Source organism: Hyaena hyaena, unplaced genomic scaffold (assembly GCF_003009895.1).
Source record: "Hyaena hyaena isolate Hyena2069 unplaced genomic scaffold, ASM300989v1 scaffold_450, whole genome shotgun sequence".
Classification (NCBI taxonomy): domain Eukaryota; kingdom Metazoa; phylum Chordata; class Mammalia; order Carnivora; family Hyaenidae; genus Hyaena; species Hyaena hyaena.
Window position 1 is genome coordinate 1110398 of NW_024081084.1, and position 17411 is coordinate 1127808.

The 17411-nt window shown below is 35.6% G+C and overlaps 1 protein-coding gene across 1 annotated transcript in view; it reads right to left on the minus strand.

Annotated features, from left to right (window-relative positions):
• Positions 1-17411, minus strand: part of IFIH1 (interferon induced with helicase C domain 1) — a 53522-nt gene that overhangs the window by 15677 nt on the left and 20434 nt on the right. Inside the window, exons 4-7 of the mRNA XM_039253444.1 lie at positions 13581-13685; positions 7949-8169; positions 1262-1472; positions 176-393 (exon numbers count right to left, since the gene is read on the minus strand). Of these exons, the coding sequence (XP_039109375.1) occupies positions 176-393; positions 1262-1472; positions 7949-8169; positions 13581-13685 (755 nt within the window). The remainder of the gene's footprint in view (positions 1-175; positions 394-1261; positions 1473-7948; positions 8170-13580; positions 13686-17411) is intronic.

Consider the following 17411-nt stretch of genomic DNA (forward strand, 5'->3'; position numbering starts at 1 on the left):
CTAAAGCATACTGAATTCACTTAATCAATGAGCATGAAATACCTTCTGTTATGTACTCCATGGCATTTGGACCTAATCTTACTCAAAAAGCCCAAGAAACATTGGCATTTGCTTTAGGTTTTTGTGGTTGTTGTTATTGCTGTCATTGTTGTTATACATAAAATTAATGGCTTACTTTTAAAATATGTTCTTTGGCTTCAGCTTGCCTTTTGGCTGCTCCAACACCGGGTGAAGCTGTCAGTCCTAGTATCTGAGGTAGGGGAATCACCGGTTTGTATTCTTTCTTGAGTTTATTGTTTTTCAACTTCTGTTTCAAATAACGCCTCATGATGTTATTATAGACAGCTTCTTTGTTGGTGTGATGGCATTCATCAATAACGATGAGGGAAAAGTCTTAAAAGAAAATCCGAGTGGTTCATTTGTCCATACCAGCAAGGTATAGTAAAAAAAAAAAGTACCTTTAAGTTAGTAAACTGAGCTAACACGGTGGTCTTTTCTTGAGCAGGATTTTGGCACAGACCTCTTTTTAAGAGGGCAATCTGACTATGCCAGTCACCTGTACATCCAGAAGTCCATGTATATTAATCATGAAATTATTCCTGTTACATGTTGTCCCTATTTGATAGATTAGTTTCAAAAAGTGTATAAAGGCACAAAGTGTTATGGGATAGAATTCAATCCTGCATATATTCTCCCAAATTAATTCAGGATTATACTTTTGTTCTTTAATAAAACATTTAATTTTAAGTGGTGAGGGCTTGTTTATGTCAAATGAAAACCATATCATTTAAACAGAATAATTATGCCTTGTTTTAACATTGAACTTAATTATTATCATTATTATGATAAGTATATATACTTCTTTCCCTTTCTCTCACTTTCTCTTGCCATCGCCCACAAAATAGAAAGGACTGTGTCTTATTCTATGGAAAAGATAGCAGCTCTAACAATATCCACTAGCTTATGAATATAACTTGTTGGAACCTAGAAATAAAAAGTAAATAGGAAGCTCAGTGAGTGTTTGATTTAATAACGTATCCTTGTGTATATAAAATGATCAATTAAAAATATATCTAAATCTTTGTATGTTTCCCCAAGAAAGTAGAAGAGTAAAATGAAAACTTAAGCAATGAAAGACAATCTAAATCAGAGATAATCTTTTAAATCAGCATTTTGAAGATTATTTAACAAATATAGCCTCTGTTACTATCATCAATATTACTACAAATTCTTTTTCCGAAACATAAACACTTCAACCAACCTGACAACTGGACACCATCATCTTCTCCTATTTCTGAGTTTAAAAGGGAGTTTTCAAGGATCTGGGCTGTACTGATGATAACATCATAGGTTTTGACAACTTCTGGAAATGATATTTTCAATTGGGTATCACCACTTAATCCAATAGTATGATACCATTTCTTCAAAAATGGTTCAAACTCTTTGCGGAAGAGCTGTTCAACTAATGGTACCTTTAAAAATGCCAAAATTAGAAAGAGAGAGAGAGAGAGCATGGTCAAAGCAAAAGGAGTATTGATCAAAGGCCCGCTAATGTGTCAAGCATTATCAGAGGTATTTAGATTATCAGGTAATTAAGCATAACAACCTATCCAGTTTGTCAGTAAGCACTTATTGAATGCCTATCAAGTGTAGACTTTGTATCTGAGACACAAAATGTTTAAGATATGGCTGACAACTTTGAGGAACAGTCTAACTAAGCACATAGACTAAGACTAAACAACAAAAAAGCACAAATTATTAAAACATAGTGTAATAATTCTCTCATAGAAATGCAGACAAAGTGACAACAAAGAGGCAGAAGCAAATGACTGCTCAAAAGAAAAGTTCAGGAGGCATTTTAATCTAGTAGGGCACAGGTTGGTGACAAGATACATGAAAACCAAGACTGGAAAAGAAATAAATTTTGAATTCATAGATCAGGGCCATAGATAAAGGGTTGTGAGCACCACACAGAATGTTTTAAATTTAGTATAGTTTGTAGGACCTTATGAGTTGTTTTTAGTGTTGATTTATTCCTGTTGTTTGTTTTGGGATAAGGCCAGAGACAATTGCCTAAAAAATTGAAGGGAGCAGAAAACCAAAACTGAGGAGGAGAGACATTGCTTAGGAAAGCAAATGTGTGGTGAAGGCATAGACTGCTAAAATGACTTTGGTGGCTGAGAAAGAGCAAAAGAGCAAACAGGCTTGGCAAAATAAGTGGAAATCTTTCAGAATTGACTGACATTGTTGAGTGGGAGTATGCTAGCATTGAGGTTACTCAACGTAATTGGCAACTCACAGTATCTTTGCATTCACTAGCAGGTGAACTTATCAGTCTTTATGAAGACACTGACCTGCAAGACCATCTGGAGATCAGAATATGGAACCCAGTGATACCATGGAGAATGTGAATGTCAACACCCAAGATAAAGACATTCCGCACCCCCCTACCCCCCACCCATGGCAAGCAGAGACTCTTTGCAGGCAAGGAGCTGGAAGATGGCTACAACATCCAGAAAGTGTCAACCCTGTATCTGGTCCTCTGTCTAAGGGGTGGCTATTAATTCTCCAGTCTTGTATTCACACTGCCCAATGATGGCATTACTCTGCAGTATAGCCATTTGCCCCAGTTTAAGTTTAGAAATTACTAGTTTCAGTAACAGCCGAACCTGTTGAAAGATTTTTTGCAAGGCAGTTAAAAAAAAAAAAAAAGAGGCCTTTCAGCTGGTTCTCATATGTCATAGCATCTGCTGAGGGTAGCTGAGTTGATACCTAAATGTTACACACTACCAGTCATTCAGAATACCTAGATCAGGGGAAAGGAATAACCAGGCCATCTTTAAGGTTATATCCTAGGAGAATGTATACCATGGAAGCCTAGGGATGTACAGTGCGGCAAATAGGGAGCTGGCAGGAAGAGTTTCAAGGGCAAGTATCAAAGAATAAGCACTATATTCCTCATAATGTAATTACCAGATAATGTGATCAATGGTTATCTTTCTATTGGTCTGCAGAACATGTGTGATTCATATTTTTACTTGAGGCAAGTCCCACTTATGTGTAAAATGAGGACTGGCCAATACCCCTGGCTGAGAAAAGTGTACCAAGAACGTTGCCTTGTATCATTATTTAGTAGAAATGATGAAGTTGTCCAAGAGTCAATGTGGAGAGGGAAGGGGTTAAAATGGAATCTGTGAATTTTAAGAAAACAGTGTGGATCTAAAATCAAAACCCAAATTTGGTAAGAGGGAGAAAAGAACACAAGGTGAAAAGACTAAGATAAGAAACTTTCCATTAGTGTTTTGGTTTTTGTTTATGTCAAAGTAAAAATCTCTGGTCTAGCTGCACAGAATCACTTGAGAGATTTGAAAAATGCAGAGTCCTGGGCCCAACCAAAGAACTACTGAATCTAGGTGCCGTCTCTGGGGACAAAACCTTGAAACCTGAACTTATATGAAGCCTCAACTGACAGTAAGGCTTCACAGTTTGAGAACCACAGCTCTTCTCTCACTCACACAAACTCATTTCTCATACATTTCTCTAGAACTATTCTTTTCATTCTACTTATATGACACAGCAGAAATAATCTGAGGAAGTGAGAAATTTTCTGAAGAAGAGAATGGAAATTAAGCTTAGTGGAAGGAGATAGCAAGATCCAGAGGAAAGAAAGTCAGCTCTGAAAACTACTCCAGCCATTTGCTTTATTAAGTGACCTGTGGCAAGTTACTGAACCATCTGAATCATCTCAATTTCCACAGTAATAAAATAAGGATAACGTTAACCTATGGTAGAGTTGTTGTGAAAATTAAATAGAGGCTGTCATTTTTTGGGTACTCATAACTCATAAAACTTCCCTGATATCTTGCTAATCTTTTTATTCTAGCCATAGAGTGAAAAAAGAAGGCCAGCTGGCTTCGGAAGATAAGGATTCAAGTTTCAGCTCTGCTACTTATTGGCAAGATGATCCTTGACTGAACAATTAAAGCCTCAGAGCCTCAGTTTTCTGATGGGTCAAATGAGGATAATCAGGGCTACCTCATAGAGTACCTGTGCGGATTTAATGAAGAATGATAAAAATAATTAATATTGTATCACCAAGTGCAATACAATATTAATTATTATATTGTTAATCCACGTCTCTAATTTCTTAGAATGTAGATTCCTGAGGACAGCGTCTGCTTTTGATTTGTCTTTAAACACCCCCATACTGCTTAATGATTTAAGAATCTCTGTACCATGGGGTGACAAAGCGACCTGGGGTTCTGCCCATAAAATATGAGTCAAGAACTTCCAAAGCAGCAGCATCTTCTGGTCTAGAGAACAAAAATAAGTTTTCCCAGGAGGTAACAGGTGTTGGAAATCCCGATACTCACTCTGGGTGGCGTTGACTTCCTACTGAAGGACACAGAGAAAGCCAGATGCAAGTCTGACATGGCTAATTGGGAGGTGTGTGGTCCTCTTGGAGCCTTTTCCTGAGATGTGACAGAGTGCCTGCCAAGACTAATCAAACCCAACTGCTACCCACTTCTGCTGAATCATATGGGGCTGTATTATAGCATCTGAAGGAACCTGGGATTTATCTCTCGTGATGTTGAAGCCCTAGATAGGAAATAGAAAGTCTGGGAACACAGGTGGTGTTTTCATTTCTCCCTGCATTTGAAGGCGATAACTTTGGAAAGCATGGAGGCAGGGAGATGAAAGTAAATGGTGTTAGAGGGGACAGGATTTCTCTTTACCAGATCAAGGGTGATAATACCATCTATTAGGTCAAATATGAAACTAAGGTTATGTGACATAGGGAACCAGAGATTTCCTGATTTAATCAGAAAGAGCTGAAGCTCACGAGCCTTTAAAATGGAAAGAAACGGGATAATAAAGCAAAAATGTCGTAAGTACGACGTATATGGAAGAACTAGTGGAGGGATTTCTAGTAATTCTTAAGGAAAAACAAGAGAGAAGCAGATGATGAATTAGACTTATGTCCTTAAATGTCTACACAACAGTGCAATGAGTATGAATATTAATGAGGATAACTTAATATTCAAACATGGCTGTAAATGTGGATTCATAAGAATCACCTAGTTCCATGAGATGAACACTTTGTGATGAGCATACAGCACTGAGAGGAAGAGTCACTATAAGAAGAAGGTACATGCGATGCATACAAAAAGCTGAGACCTGCAATGATCAGTCACCATGCGTAAGATGAAGAAACAAATGTTAAGTATTCGCATTTCGGTTCAAAAACTTAACTGTACAAAAATAACTTAAAAGAATTCTAGTCTAACAGATTTTTGGACAAAAAGAAACTGAGGCTTTTAGTTTATGGCAAACTCCAGATGAGTCTGTGGGTGCCGGCACCGGTGATAAAGGCAAACCTGGCCATGGGCCTCATGGCTCACTGATGATAAGACCATATCTATAGTATTTTGCCCAACTGTGGACACTGTATTTTAAGAAGTCTCAAAAAGGATGGGCACTCAGGATGATGAATAATCTGGAAACTATGTTATATGAAAAAGAGTTAAAGGAACTAGGAATATTTGTCCCAGGGAACAAAAAAAAATGACAGAGGAGTCACGCTGCTGCCTTCTCTATGTGAAGGGCAGTCGTGAGGTAGGAGAATTAATACTCTATAATCACAGAGGAAAAGAACTCCAAGCAATGAGTGTGGATTCCAGAGAAACAAATTTCCTTAGGGCTTTCCTTATGAGTCAGTTATTCAAAGAATGGAGCAAGTTATCTTATTAAAAGGGGGACTTTATGGATATTCCAGCTTACTCAGCAGCGGTGAGAGAACCTCCCTGCAATGGATAAGAGCTGGATCTTGAAGTCCTCTTTCAGCTCTAATAGTTTATGACCCAGTGGCTTGATAAGAAAAGGGAATAAAAAATATACCCTAGGTGTTGAGGCTTCATGCTTTGGAGGAGGTGGTGTAACTAACAAAGAGACAGTTAAAGAGGGAAGGAGAGCCTTTAGGGAGTGAGATGGTAAGGCTAGGTTTGAGGACATCAAACTGCAGAATATTCAAATGGTATTAAAAACTCCAGCTGAAGTATCTTCAAATCCAGTCAACTCTGTTTTTTTCCTCCAAACCTGGTACTTAAGACCCTGTTCAACTGGTAAAGGAGTTCCATTTACCTAGTTATGGAGGTGAGAAATAGGGAGGGGAGGAAAAACTAATATTTACTGAGTCATTACTAGGCTTTAGACAGATTATCTAATTTAAATGTCACAGCAACTGTATAGGGAACTATTATTTTGTCCACTTTACAGATGAGGAAACTAATGTGAGAGAAGTTAGGAATTTGTCCAAGTCAAACTACTGGTAGGTAGAAGTAGTAGTCAAAGCTAGATCCCTTTTATACCAAAAGGTAATGTCCTTAATAAAGAGACTACATGAAAAGCTATGCACAAATAAATTCTAGTGCTTCACGACTGTCACAAGAGAAATAAAACTATTCTAATAGCAGTCATTCAAGTATAAGAAAGAAGTCTTTTGATTTAGTAGATCTATACAGAATGCATTTGGAGATACATGATAGAAATTACTCAGATCACAGATTCTGAGTATGTTTCTTTAGTACTGAAAAGCAGGTTGCAACTAAAACTTTAAGCATAATAGAAATCCAAAAATACAGGAAAGCTGTATAGTCTATTGCTATATTTTTGGTAAGGGTCATGATGAAAATCTAGTTATTGTAAGTAATAGAGAAAAGACCACTTTGGCCATGGAAATGTAATGTATACCCAATTTTACTCTGTAAAAGTAAAAATTAATCTGCCCAATATGCAAATTTATAAATTAATAAACTCATTTTTCTGAATAAGGCTCAAAAAACTCGATTTTGTTTTACAGTGAAGGAGACTTAAACCTGTTTATGAAGATTTGTCTTTATTTTTTATTTTTTTTAAAGTTTTATTTATTTCTGAGAGAGACAGAGAGAGACAGAGAGAGACAGAGAGAGACAGCATGAGCAGGGGAGGGTCAGAGACAGAGAGACAGAATCTGAAATGGGTTCCAGGCTCTGAGCTAGCTGTCAGCACTGAGCCCCTCACGGGGCTCGAACCCACGAACAGCAAGATCATGACCTAAGATGAAGTCTGACGCTTAACCAACTGAGCCACCTAGGCGCCCCTAGATTGGTCTTTAAATATCCTAAGACAGAAAGTACTAGAGGAAAACATCAGTTACATTTCAAGTAACACCTCTGTATAATTTTTGAAAGTTATTTTCCTTTTTAACTCAATTTAGATCAGCCAAATATTCACTTAGTTTTCTCTTTCTCTTCACATAAATTATATATATATTCTGGATAAGGAGGATTTACCACCGTTAACAACAGTTAATGAGACTTCAAAAGACAATATTTGATCCTAGATTTCAGTAATAATTTGAGGTCATTCATGTCCACATACAGTGATAACTTAAATTAGTGCCAGTCAACCTTAAAGAATACCTGGGTAAATGTGTTTTTTTTTTTTTAATATTTTTTTTATTTATTTCTAGGAGAGAGAGAGAGAGACAGCGTGAGCAGGGGAGGGTCAGAGAGAGAGGGAGATACAGACTCTGAAACAGGCTCCAGGCTCTGAGCTGGCAGTCAGCACAGAGCCCAACGCAGGGCTCGAACCTGTGAACCGCGAGATCATGACCTAAGCGAAAGTCGGACGCTTAACCGACTAAGCCACCCAGGCGCCCCTGAGTAAATGTGTTCTTAATCCTAAATAACAGCTATTTGATCTATGCTCGGGTATTATGAAAAAAAAATCATTTTAAAAGCTAATAACTTAGATATTACATTTAACCATAAAAGCAAAGATTTAAAATAAAATATTACTATTAATTACATTAAATCTATGTGATCTATTGTTATATATGTCATTTTACAAATGCATCAGAATAATAAAGTGAAAATAAACATGGTTGCATTATGTGTCATTTGAATACCTTATTGACAAGGACTATAACTTTTCCAGGTTCGGCTGCTTTTTTCTTCTTGTCCAAGTGCTCCTTGGCAATGTAAACAGCCACTCTGGTTTTCCCACTCCCTGTAGGGAGGCATATAATGATATTTTTCCCTTCCAAGGCAGGTTGGGCAACTTCCATTTGGTAGGGCCTAAGATGCAGTTCTGGCTCAGGGGATGCTCTTTCTGCCACATCCTCTTCATCTGAAGGAAATTAAAAGGTAGAAAAATAAGGGAACGGGCAATAAAACAACTAAGGCTAGGAAGTCTAAAACCGAACATGGGCTTCATGTGGTTTGAATTCCTTTTCATGTGTGGTCCGAACCAATCCATTTTTCTATTTTTCCATGTCAAATGGGTGTCAGCTCTCCGTTGGCTTTTGCAGGGTACAACCAGGCACTCCATCATGGAAGTGGCCTGGGGGTGGAGGTCCCGAGGTAGGGAATTAACAGGAAGGAGGACAGAGAAGGGAGGCCATAGGGGAGAGTCTTTTCACAGAGGGGGCAAAGCCAGGGGAAACTGCAGAAAGGGCTGTGGTACAGGATTGGCAGTGATGGTTCTTAATGCGTCAGACTTTCCAATTCTTTGTTGAGCCCTGATGTCCTACTTGTTTCTTTTTAGATTTCTACCTATGAATCAAGAGAAATTAGGATAGCAGGAGTCATTAGTTCTCTGTTCTGCATCTGCCCCACTCCAGCCCTTACCTTTAACTGCTGTAAGATGATATTACAACTAATGCTACTTTCCTTCATTTGAAAAACTTTATCTGACAACCAAATACCCAAAAGCCTGTCTGTCTGTCTATCTATCATCCATCTATCTTAAAACTCTAAAATGGAAAAAAAAAAAATCCTATTTTTGCCATGTGAGGTAGCTACCTTAAACAAGGGTGATTGGGAAAAGCTCCCCCCACGCAATCCTTTAATTGCTAGGTTGTCTTTAAAAGATGAAAAATAAATTTAACAAAAAATTGTGATCCATTTTGGCATTTAGTTTTGAATTGTGGTCTTTATCACTTCCTTATATGTATTCTCCACATACTCATATTTTCCTGAAACTCAAAATGCAACATATTAAAAATATTTCCAAATAATATAGGTTTCTTTTAAAATTCTGATAAAATACTAATATACATTATTTTTTATTTATTTATTTTTTTTAAATATTTTTATTTATTTCTAGGAGAGAGAGAGAGACAGTGTGATCAGGGGAGGGTCAGAGAGAGAGGGAGATACAGACTCTGAAATAGGCTCCAGGCTCCGAGCTGGCAGTCAGCACAGAGCCCGACGCGGGGCTCGAACCCACAAACCGCGAGATCATGACCTAAGCGAAAGTCGGACGCTTAACCGACTAAGCCACCCAGGCGCCCCAATATACATTATTTTTTAAACATTAGAATAAAATCATTATAATATATCTTGGTTTAAACATGTTTTGTTTAAAAGTGACCATTTTTATCTATATTAGCCAGGGGAAGAAGATCTAAAAATGTATAACCTATCATGTGGAATGCAGCAAAATACATATTAAATCAATTTAAAAGCCTCTTATGCTTTATATAATCATAAGAAAAAATGAAATGACAGTGCTTAGTACTTCATGACACATGAAGTGTTCTTTCTCTTATCAATGATTGCAGTAAAACTAAACTAACATAATCCCATTAACTTCACAAAAGTTGCTGATGGTTCCATTTCAGCAACTGGATGATTCTATTTAAATGGGTTTTAACTTGTTGTGATAGTACTATCTGCACAGGTAGGAAAATTCACACCAAATATCACTTAGTAAGAGTCATCTACTAACCTGGCAGGAAATTTGTCTCCTATACGGATGAGTAAACAAAGATGCAATACATTTAAGTTATCATTGGATCATCTGTCAATTCATTTAATATGATATTCAGGAAAAACTCATTTAAGATCACCAGCATTTGAAAATATACATTTACAAGTTTGCGCTCTACGCTTGTTTTGAACTCTACAGCAATCATAATGATTCATCTTCTATTACATTTATGTAAGGTTCAAATTTATTTACGAATATCATTACTTCCCTGCTAAGTGACTTCTATAGATTATCAAAATCCTAACATTCTACCTACATTACCATTATTTAATTTTCAAAAGAGCAAGAATATTTGCAAAGGAAGATGTATTTTAAATTGCGTTTAACATCAAGATCCAGTTATTCACTTTGGCTAAATTGATATTTAATTTAGGAAATTCACTAAAAAGATGTTAACAAATTCTCTTTGTTTAATTTTTAAAAATTTTTAAAAGTAATAAAATTCTGCTTCCCTTGCAATAGTTAAATGTACTTCTTTAAATAATCATTTTCCCTTTTTATTTTTCATGCTTCCTACTATATCCTTGGGTAACACAAATCAATAAGAAAAACTTGGAGCAATTTTCTGTTTTTTTCCCAAGTAATCTAAAACTAAGTCAAATGAGTACAACATCAATACCACTTATGCATAGTAGGTATTTATTATATTGAAAAATATAAGATGAGTTAGGAAGTTAAAAGCACTATCATGTTCAAGATTTGATTCTAGAACCAAAGTCATGAAGATTCTCTGCTACTTAACCTTGTCATGTACCACTAGTTCATTGTGCAGTAAATATTTACTAAGTGGCTATTATATGCCACGCAGCCCCAGGAATATAGCCCTTGTCTTCAAGGACTTCAGAGTCTAAACCACTATACTGCAGTCACTAACAATTAGACTATTGGGCTATTAGACAGATATCTATCTCTATTAGCTTCCATACTTTTGAGTCAAGTCTAGGGAACTTGATGGGTAGCCCCAAGTTTAAAAGAGAAGCACATGAGTGAATATGGAAAAAATCAGAGTTGGATTCATTGTGAGAACTGCATCCAAAGAAGAGCTGGGTGAGTGCTAAATATTCAGCCTGATTCTTGCCTTATCACATCCTCTGACACAGGGATGGAAGAATTTATCCACATAAGCAATGAAAAGAGAATTTTCTCTTCTCTGTCACCAGAAGGAGAGAAGGGGGCTGGTGTCGATGAGCCAGGAACCAATTTCCTTTATAAAAGAAATGTTTGGTTTTTTGTTTGTTTGTTTGTTTGTTTTGTTTGTTTCTTTCTGGTTTGCTTTGAAAAGCAAAATCAATTAAATGCAATAATGAACGTGGTATTCAAAATACGCACAAGCTTTGAATAACACTGTGCCCTTCCTCTACAACAAATATTGATTGAAGACCTTGAAGTTATACTATGCCATATAAATGGTCAAAAATAAAATCAAATGGGACTTAAATAATAACATTTTATTGGAACTACACCATGTGGCACATTTCATTCTCACATTGATTTTGACAGCTGAGTTATTCTTGGAGAGAAAAGGTCTGTCACTGCATGTGTTTGAAATCGACAAAGTATTCCTTTACCTATAGTATGTAACCATGGAAAAATACGCCATTCCAGTTGGACAAATATTAATAGGTATTACCTCGAAATAGTAAGGAAACACTTTCTACATATCAGGCCAATGCACATTGCCAAAAATATTGCCACTTTGTGAGATGTACTGTATCTCTCTAAAAATAAGAAACAGAAAAACAAAAAAGCCTTCCCTAGCATAATTAGAATATTTAAACCTTAGGATCATTATTAATCATGTTTTCCTATGATGAAATACTTCCACAAAGAAACATAATGTTAAGGTATTGGGTGACATCCATGATCCTTGTGTCCCATTACGTCACTGCTGAAGGTGGACAAAGGACACATGAAACAGAGTCCGTTTGCTGTCAACCTCAAAGTTTAAGAATATAATCCTAAATGTTGTAGTGCTTTTCAGAAATTCAATACATGTTTACCTATTTGCAATTTATCTAAAGCTTTTTTTGAAGTGATTTCTATTTCAGTCTATACGGTGCACCTGAGGGAAAGAAATTTCATAATTTTATAATAAATTCAGAATTTCACTACCCACTATGCGAAAAAATTCTTTATTTCTAAGCACTGACCCCATCTAGAACTTCAATGGGTGCCCTCTGAAAATGTGTTTGTCTTCAAATGTATTTGCCTTTGAAAATGTATTTGCTTTTTAAAAGTAGGTTGCGTTCAGATTTATCATGTCTTTCATGCCACATTGAGGACTGAAAATCAGCAAATAGTTACATTTGCTAACAGCTCTAAATCAACAAAATGCCCAGCACATAGGGCATGCCCATTAAATATTTATTGAATGAATGAATATTGTTGAAAAGCTCTCACTTAGACAAACAAAAATTAGGATGCGGTCCAGAAGCTTAAAACAACCATAAAGATGTTAAATATTAGCTAGAGCATAGTTTGAGTCCTAACAGCAATAACATTTAATAGAAATGTTAATTATTAAATCTAACAATTGTTTGTATAGCAAGTATAGAAAATTCAAATACAATCCACAGAACTAAGAATAGGGCAATAACTTAATAAACACTGCCTGCAGTGAACAGAAAATGATTTAACCCTTTAAAAGCTTGGAAAGCTTTTAGAGCAAATGACCATTTTCATGTAAATGATTTTGTCCCTTTAGGACTATTCTAGCTAAATTTCTGTAATTCTTCTGAAAATGCATGGTAATCTGAAATACACAATATTTTCCAAGTGTTTTCTACAACTCAATCACCGAACAAATGAATATAAAAGTAATTTGTGTTTCTGAATTTGCCAATTTCCTACTGATTCTTAGCTGGCCACATTGCAAAGCATTTTTTGTTTGTTTATAATTTGTTCATTTTAATTGTGAAATATTTCAAATGCCAGATGAATATAGAGTGGCGTATAACAAATATCCAAGGATCCATCACCTATTCTTAGAAACCGTTACCATTTTAGTTCAGTAGTAATCGTTGGAATTGCACATTCAAACAACAGAAAGAAGCGATATGAATTTGACCAGACTGACAACATTTAGGCAATCTGATAACAGGAAGTATTGCTGAAGTGTGGGATTGAGAAGAAGCACTCTCATTTATCGCTGGAAGGATATCCAACTAGTAGAGAGAGCAATTAGGGAAACACCTAATGAAGTTCTCAGTTAGTGACAAAAGTGTTTCTGCAAACTCTACTTCTATGCCAGAGATATTTAGACAAATTGAAACTCTTTTCCTTACATGCGTAATTTTTAGTTTTTCATTTTAAAAGAACTCTTGCTATCTGCAGTTAATCTACAGCTGCCATCAACTAATTGACAGCATTAATTTTTTTATTTTTAAAGTATTTTAATTTAAGAAAAAAGTAAGGTTTGGAACACATGTACCAAACTGAATCCATAATTTAAACGCAGTCAAATTAGCTGAAACAGATAGCATAAATAAAAGAGATGACATGATTCTATGGAATGTGGCATATGCGTATTCTCATCGACACCAAAAGATAAGTCCTGGATCAAAAATTAGAGAGCTTGATTCTAAGACTTTTATAAGTTGTACTTTGAAAGAAAGTGAATGGCAAAGTTCCAAAACTATTTCAACTGGAGAAAAGAATTGCCTTAATTGCATAAGTACATTAGGGAGGGTATGAACAGCCCCCATGCTTTCCACTATATGGCGTCTTATTTCACACTTTTTAAGGTTTACACAACAGTTAGGCAGTACCTGAATCCCTTCCCATGGTGCCTGAATCACTGCCCATGTTGCTGTTATGTCCAAGACTTTCATCTAAGCAGCTGACACTTCCTTCTGCCAAACTTGTGTCTGATTCTGCAAAGGAAAACATTTTAAAATATTTTAAAAATATTTCTGAGAATAAACGTATTTTAACTGCACACCTCTACAGCACACAGTACATACAGTTCAATGCAAGTGGAAAAGGCATACCCAGACAATTATGAATAAAAGGTAAGAGTTCCTGGCAAGCAACATTTAAAAACTCTGCTACGGATGAGCAGCTGCTGGGTAGTGAATCAAACACATGTACCTACTTGAAGTACCATATATCCAATTCAAGAGCGAATACCAATTTGTAAACATTTGTGACTTTTGTTGTCCCCCATGTGTAAATTTTGTGCAAGAAAAGATCTAGGCTTGATAGTGGCAATGAAACAAAAAGTACTATACATAAACCACTGAGTTGTTTCAACATAATATGGTAGGGAATTAATAAAGTATAAAGAATTAATAAACGACATAGTTCTGTTGATTGGTTACAAAAAGAACAGTTCAGCAATAAACATGACTTTAAAACCTCAAAAAGAATTTGCTCAAAAAGAGTATCATTAAAGCCTGGCACTGTGGTTGTAAAGAAAGCTTATGTGAGGCTGGAAATAAATGTTTTCCTTTACTACAATTAAACTAAGCTTCCTTCAAAAAGTTACAGTGAAGATGAAGGGCAAGAGCGTCCCCTTAACTTGTTAATCCCGATTTTTGGTGTTCAGTACTCCGTATCAATTCCTTTGGAAAAATCTTTTTTTTCCCCTCTAGGGAAGACTTCCCTCTTTACAGTTTATTGCCAAGGATTTATGCCATCTTATCCACAGGAATCAGAACTATTGCTAAGCTGGTAAAAGTAAATGAAAGATGGCAGCAAACGTCAGCCCTGGAATCAGGACTTGTAAAATTTGCTGTTGAGGCTGCTCTCAGCCTGACTTGCCCTCATTTAAAATGGGGCTCGCATAACCCACCCTCCGGAATTTGATAACCATTAAGTAATATTAGGTACAATAAACTCTTAGCCCTATAGCTTAATTGCTGATGATTGGAATATGAAATAAAAATCGAGTTGTTGGCATAGTATTAGGGCAGGAAATCCATTAAACACTGCTCTTACAGTTAATAACATTTCATAATATTTATACCTGTTACATAATTATCACTTCATGCTAAAGCTCCCAAATGCATGAAATAAATTACATTAAAGTAGCCTTTAGCTATTTAAGACTAGTGTGAGTGCCACACATTCAGGGCTAGTAATAGAACCGGTTGAAACACACACATAGTATATTATCAATAAAATTTCTCTGGAAAGAGACCATACACAACTCCTCAAAACTACAAGTATCTTCGTTTTCCTTAACCAGTTATTTTTTTTTAAGTGTATCAAGGTATAATTTAGATACTATAAAAAAATCACTCTTTTTAGTTTTTTTTTTTTAAGGTAGATTTAGTTTGTCAACAAATGTATATAGTTTTGCAACCATCATCACAATCAAGATTTTTCTATCACCTCAGAAGTCCTCTTAAGCCCCATTGTTGTCTTTCCTCGTGCTGTCCCCTAGCAGTCCCTGATTTGGTTTCTATCCCTATGTGGTTTTGCCTTCTCCAGAACATGAGATAAATGGTTTCATGCAATACGTAGCCTCTATTTGACTATTTTAACTTAGCCTAAGACAGTCAAGATGCATCCATGTTGTTTATATCACTAACCTGTTCCTTTTTATTGCTGACTTATACTCCACTGAGCATCTAGGACATCTGCAACTTCTCCCTTCCAACTTGGATAAGCCAAGTTAGCGGGAAATATAATGGAATTATATCTGATGCCAATCATATATGTAAGATATCTTTCTTAAAAGTTCAAAGAAAGCTGATAAAGAATTTGCGGAAAATTCTCAATGGACACTCATACTGTTTAAGTATATTAGCACAACATAAATATACTAATTTGAAAATACTGTGCCTACCAGTTGTCGTAGATTAGCTCTCAAACTCAGATTTGAGGAATCCCTTATGATTACACGGGAAAACCTGTATATCTCACTGAGAGGTTTTAAATATGGCACTTTGCAATTCCCAGAGGTATGCCTTGTTAGAAGCTTAGAGGCAAGTGTGGGATAGAACTGTCAAGTAGAAGAGTGTTTGGGGCAGATGTACTGATGAAAAGAGAATAAGATTTATAAGGAAAAAGCAAGGTGTAAAATGAGATGGGGAAAATGTCATTGCAAGGATAATTCTAGATCTAGAAAAACAGATTAAGATTTCTGAAACAAAAAACTAAATTTTGACATGCCTTCATTTGTTGTTTTATAAGAGTATTGAGAACTGAAGATAATACCAAAAATACCAAAAAATACTTAACAAGTATTATCTAAAATCTAACACTGTATCTTTGTTTCCCATTAAGTGTAATATACCTGATTTTCATTTCATTCTCTAATCATTAGCAGTTATACAACAATTTTAAAACTATTCTGTGTATATGTAAAGTCAAGGTTTTCCCCAACCTCTGTTCTAACGTATGTAAGTGTGGGGAAGCTATTTAACACAATGTGCACGATTAATTTATAAATATTAAACAAAGTTGTGACCAAAAATAGGATATTGTTAATTAAATTTATAACCTGGATTATTTTGATCTTACAAACAAAAATACAATGTGTTATGAGAACACTGAGCTCAGTACCTTCACAGATGTAAATTACATTTTAAGCCTCAACATTCTGTGTGGTAGATACCCATTGTTACCTCAGTTTTATAGATGAAAAACCAAGGCTCAGAGAAGTTAAATGATTTATCCTGACCACACAGCTAGAATGCGGCAAGCTCAATCAGTATTCCAGTGCGTTTTTTTTTTTTTTTCCATTTGGTCCCAAGCAGGCTGATGATTTGTGTGAAGCTTTGTAAACAAGCAACAATCCTATATTCAATGGTGTTAAGTGAAATGGAACTTGGTTGTTATTGTTTTAAAGCATATAGACGTTTTCATTGTGATGTCAAATTTTCTATCAATCTTGAAACATCTTATCTTCCCAACAGAAAAAAAAAAATAGTGGAGGGATTGTTTTCTTTTGCTCGCATTTCTGATTTCATCGATAGACTTCCATTTACTTTACATTTAAACATCCACACTTATTTTTGAAATTTTCTCTTCTGCACAAATATAAAAGAGGAACATTTCCATCCTTGTTAAACAAAATTAATTGGAATAATTCTGCTAGAGATAATTAGGAAAATGAAAGTGAATATATAAAGGTCTATTTCTTTGTCATTTTGAGGATATATAAAATCTCAACTTTCTCAACACAAAAATAATTTTGTTTCCTAGGCAGCGAATTCCTTATGCGTTTGATATATTTTTTTATTTCATAGAAAGAGAAGTACTAGAAGAAATAACTTTAATAATAAAGGAAACTATACTGAATCTCTCATAACATTAAGAACGTCTTCCCCAGAGATTTTCTTCCTTCATTCACTTAAGGAAATCGTGTTAAAAAAAATCACACACACACACACACACACACACACACAGTCAGATCAAATGATTGTGTGATGCCAAAATTAAACCAAGCTATTGAGTTTATAAACCAAGAATTCCTGCAGTTGATTTATATAAGATTATTTTGTTTCATTCTTTGTACTTTTCACAGTACGTCAATCTGGACTTATGTCCTGATGAATAAAGTCATGTATCCATGCTTTTAGAATAGATCAGATAAAATAGATTCGTCAATTGAAGCCAGGGTGTTGCTGTGAAAAGAACATGCACTATGG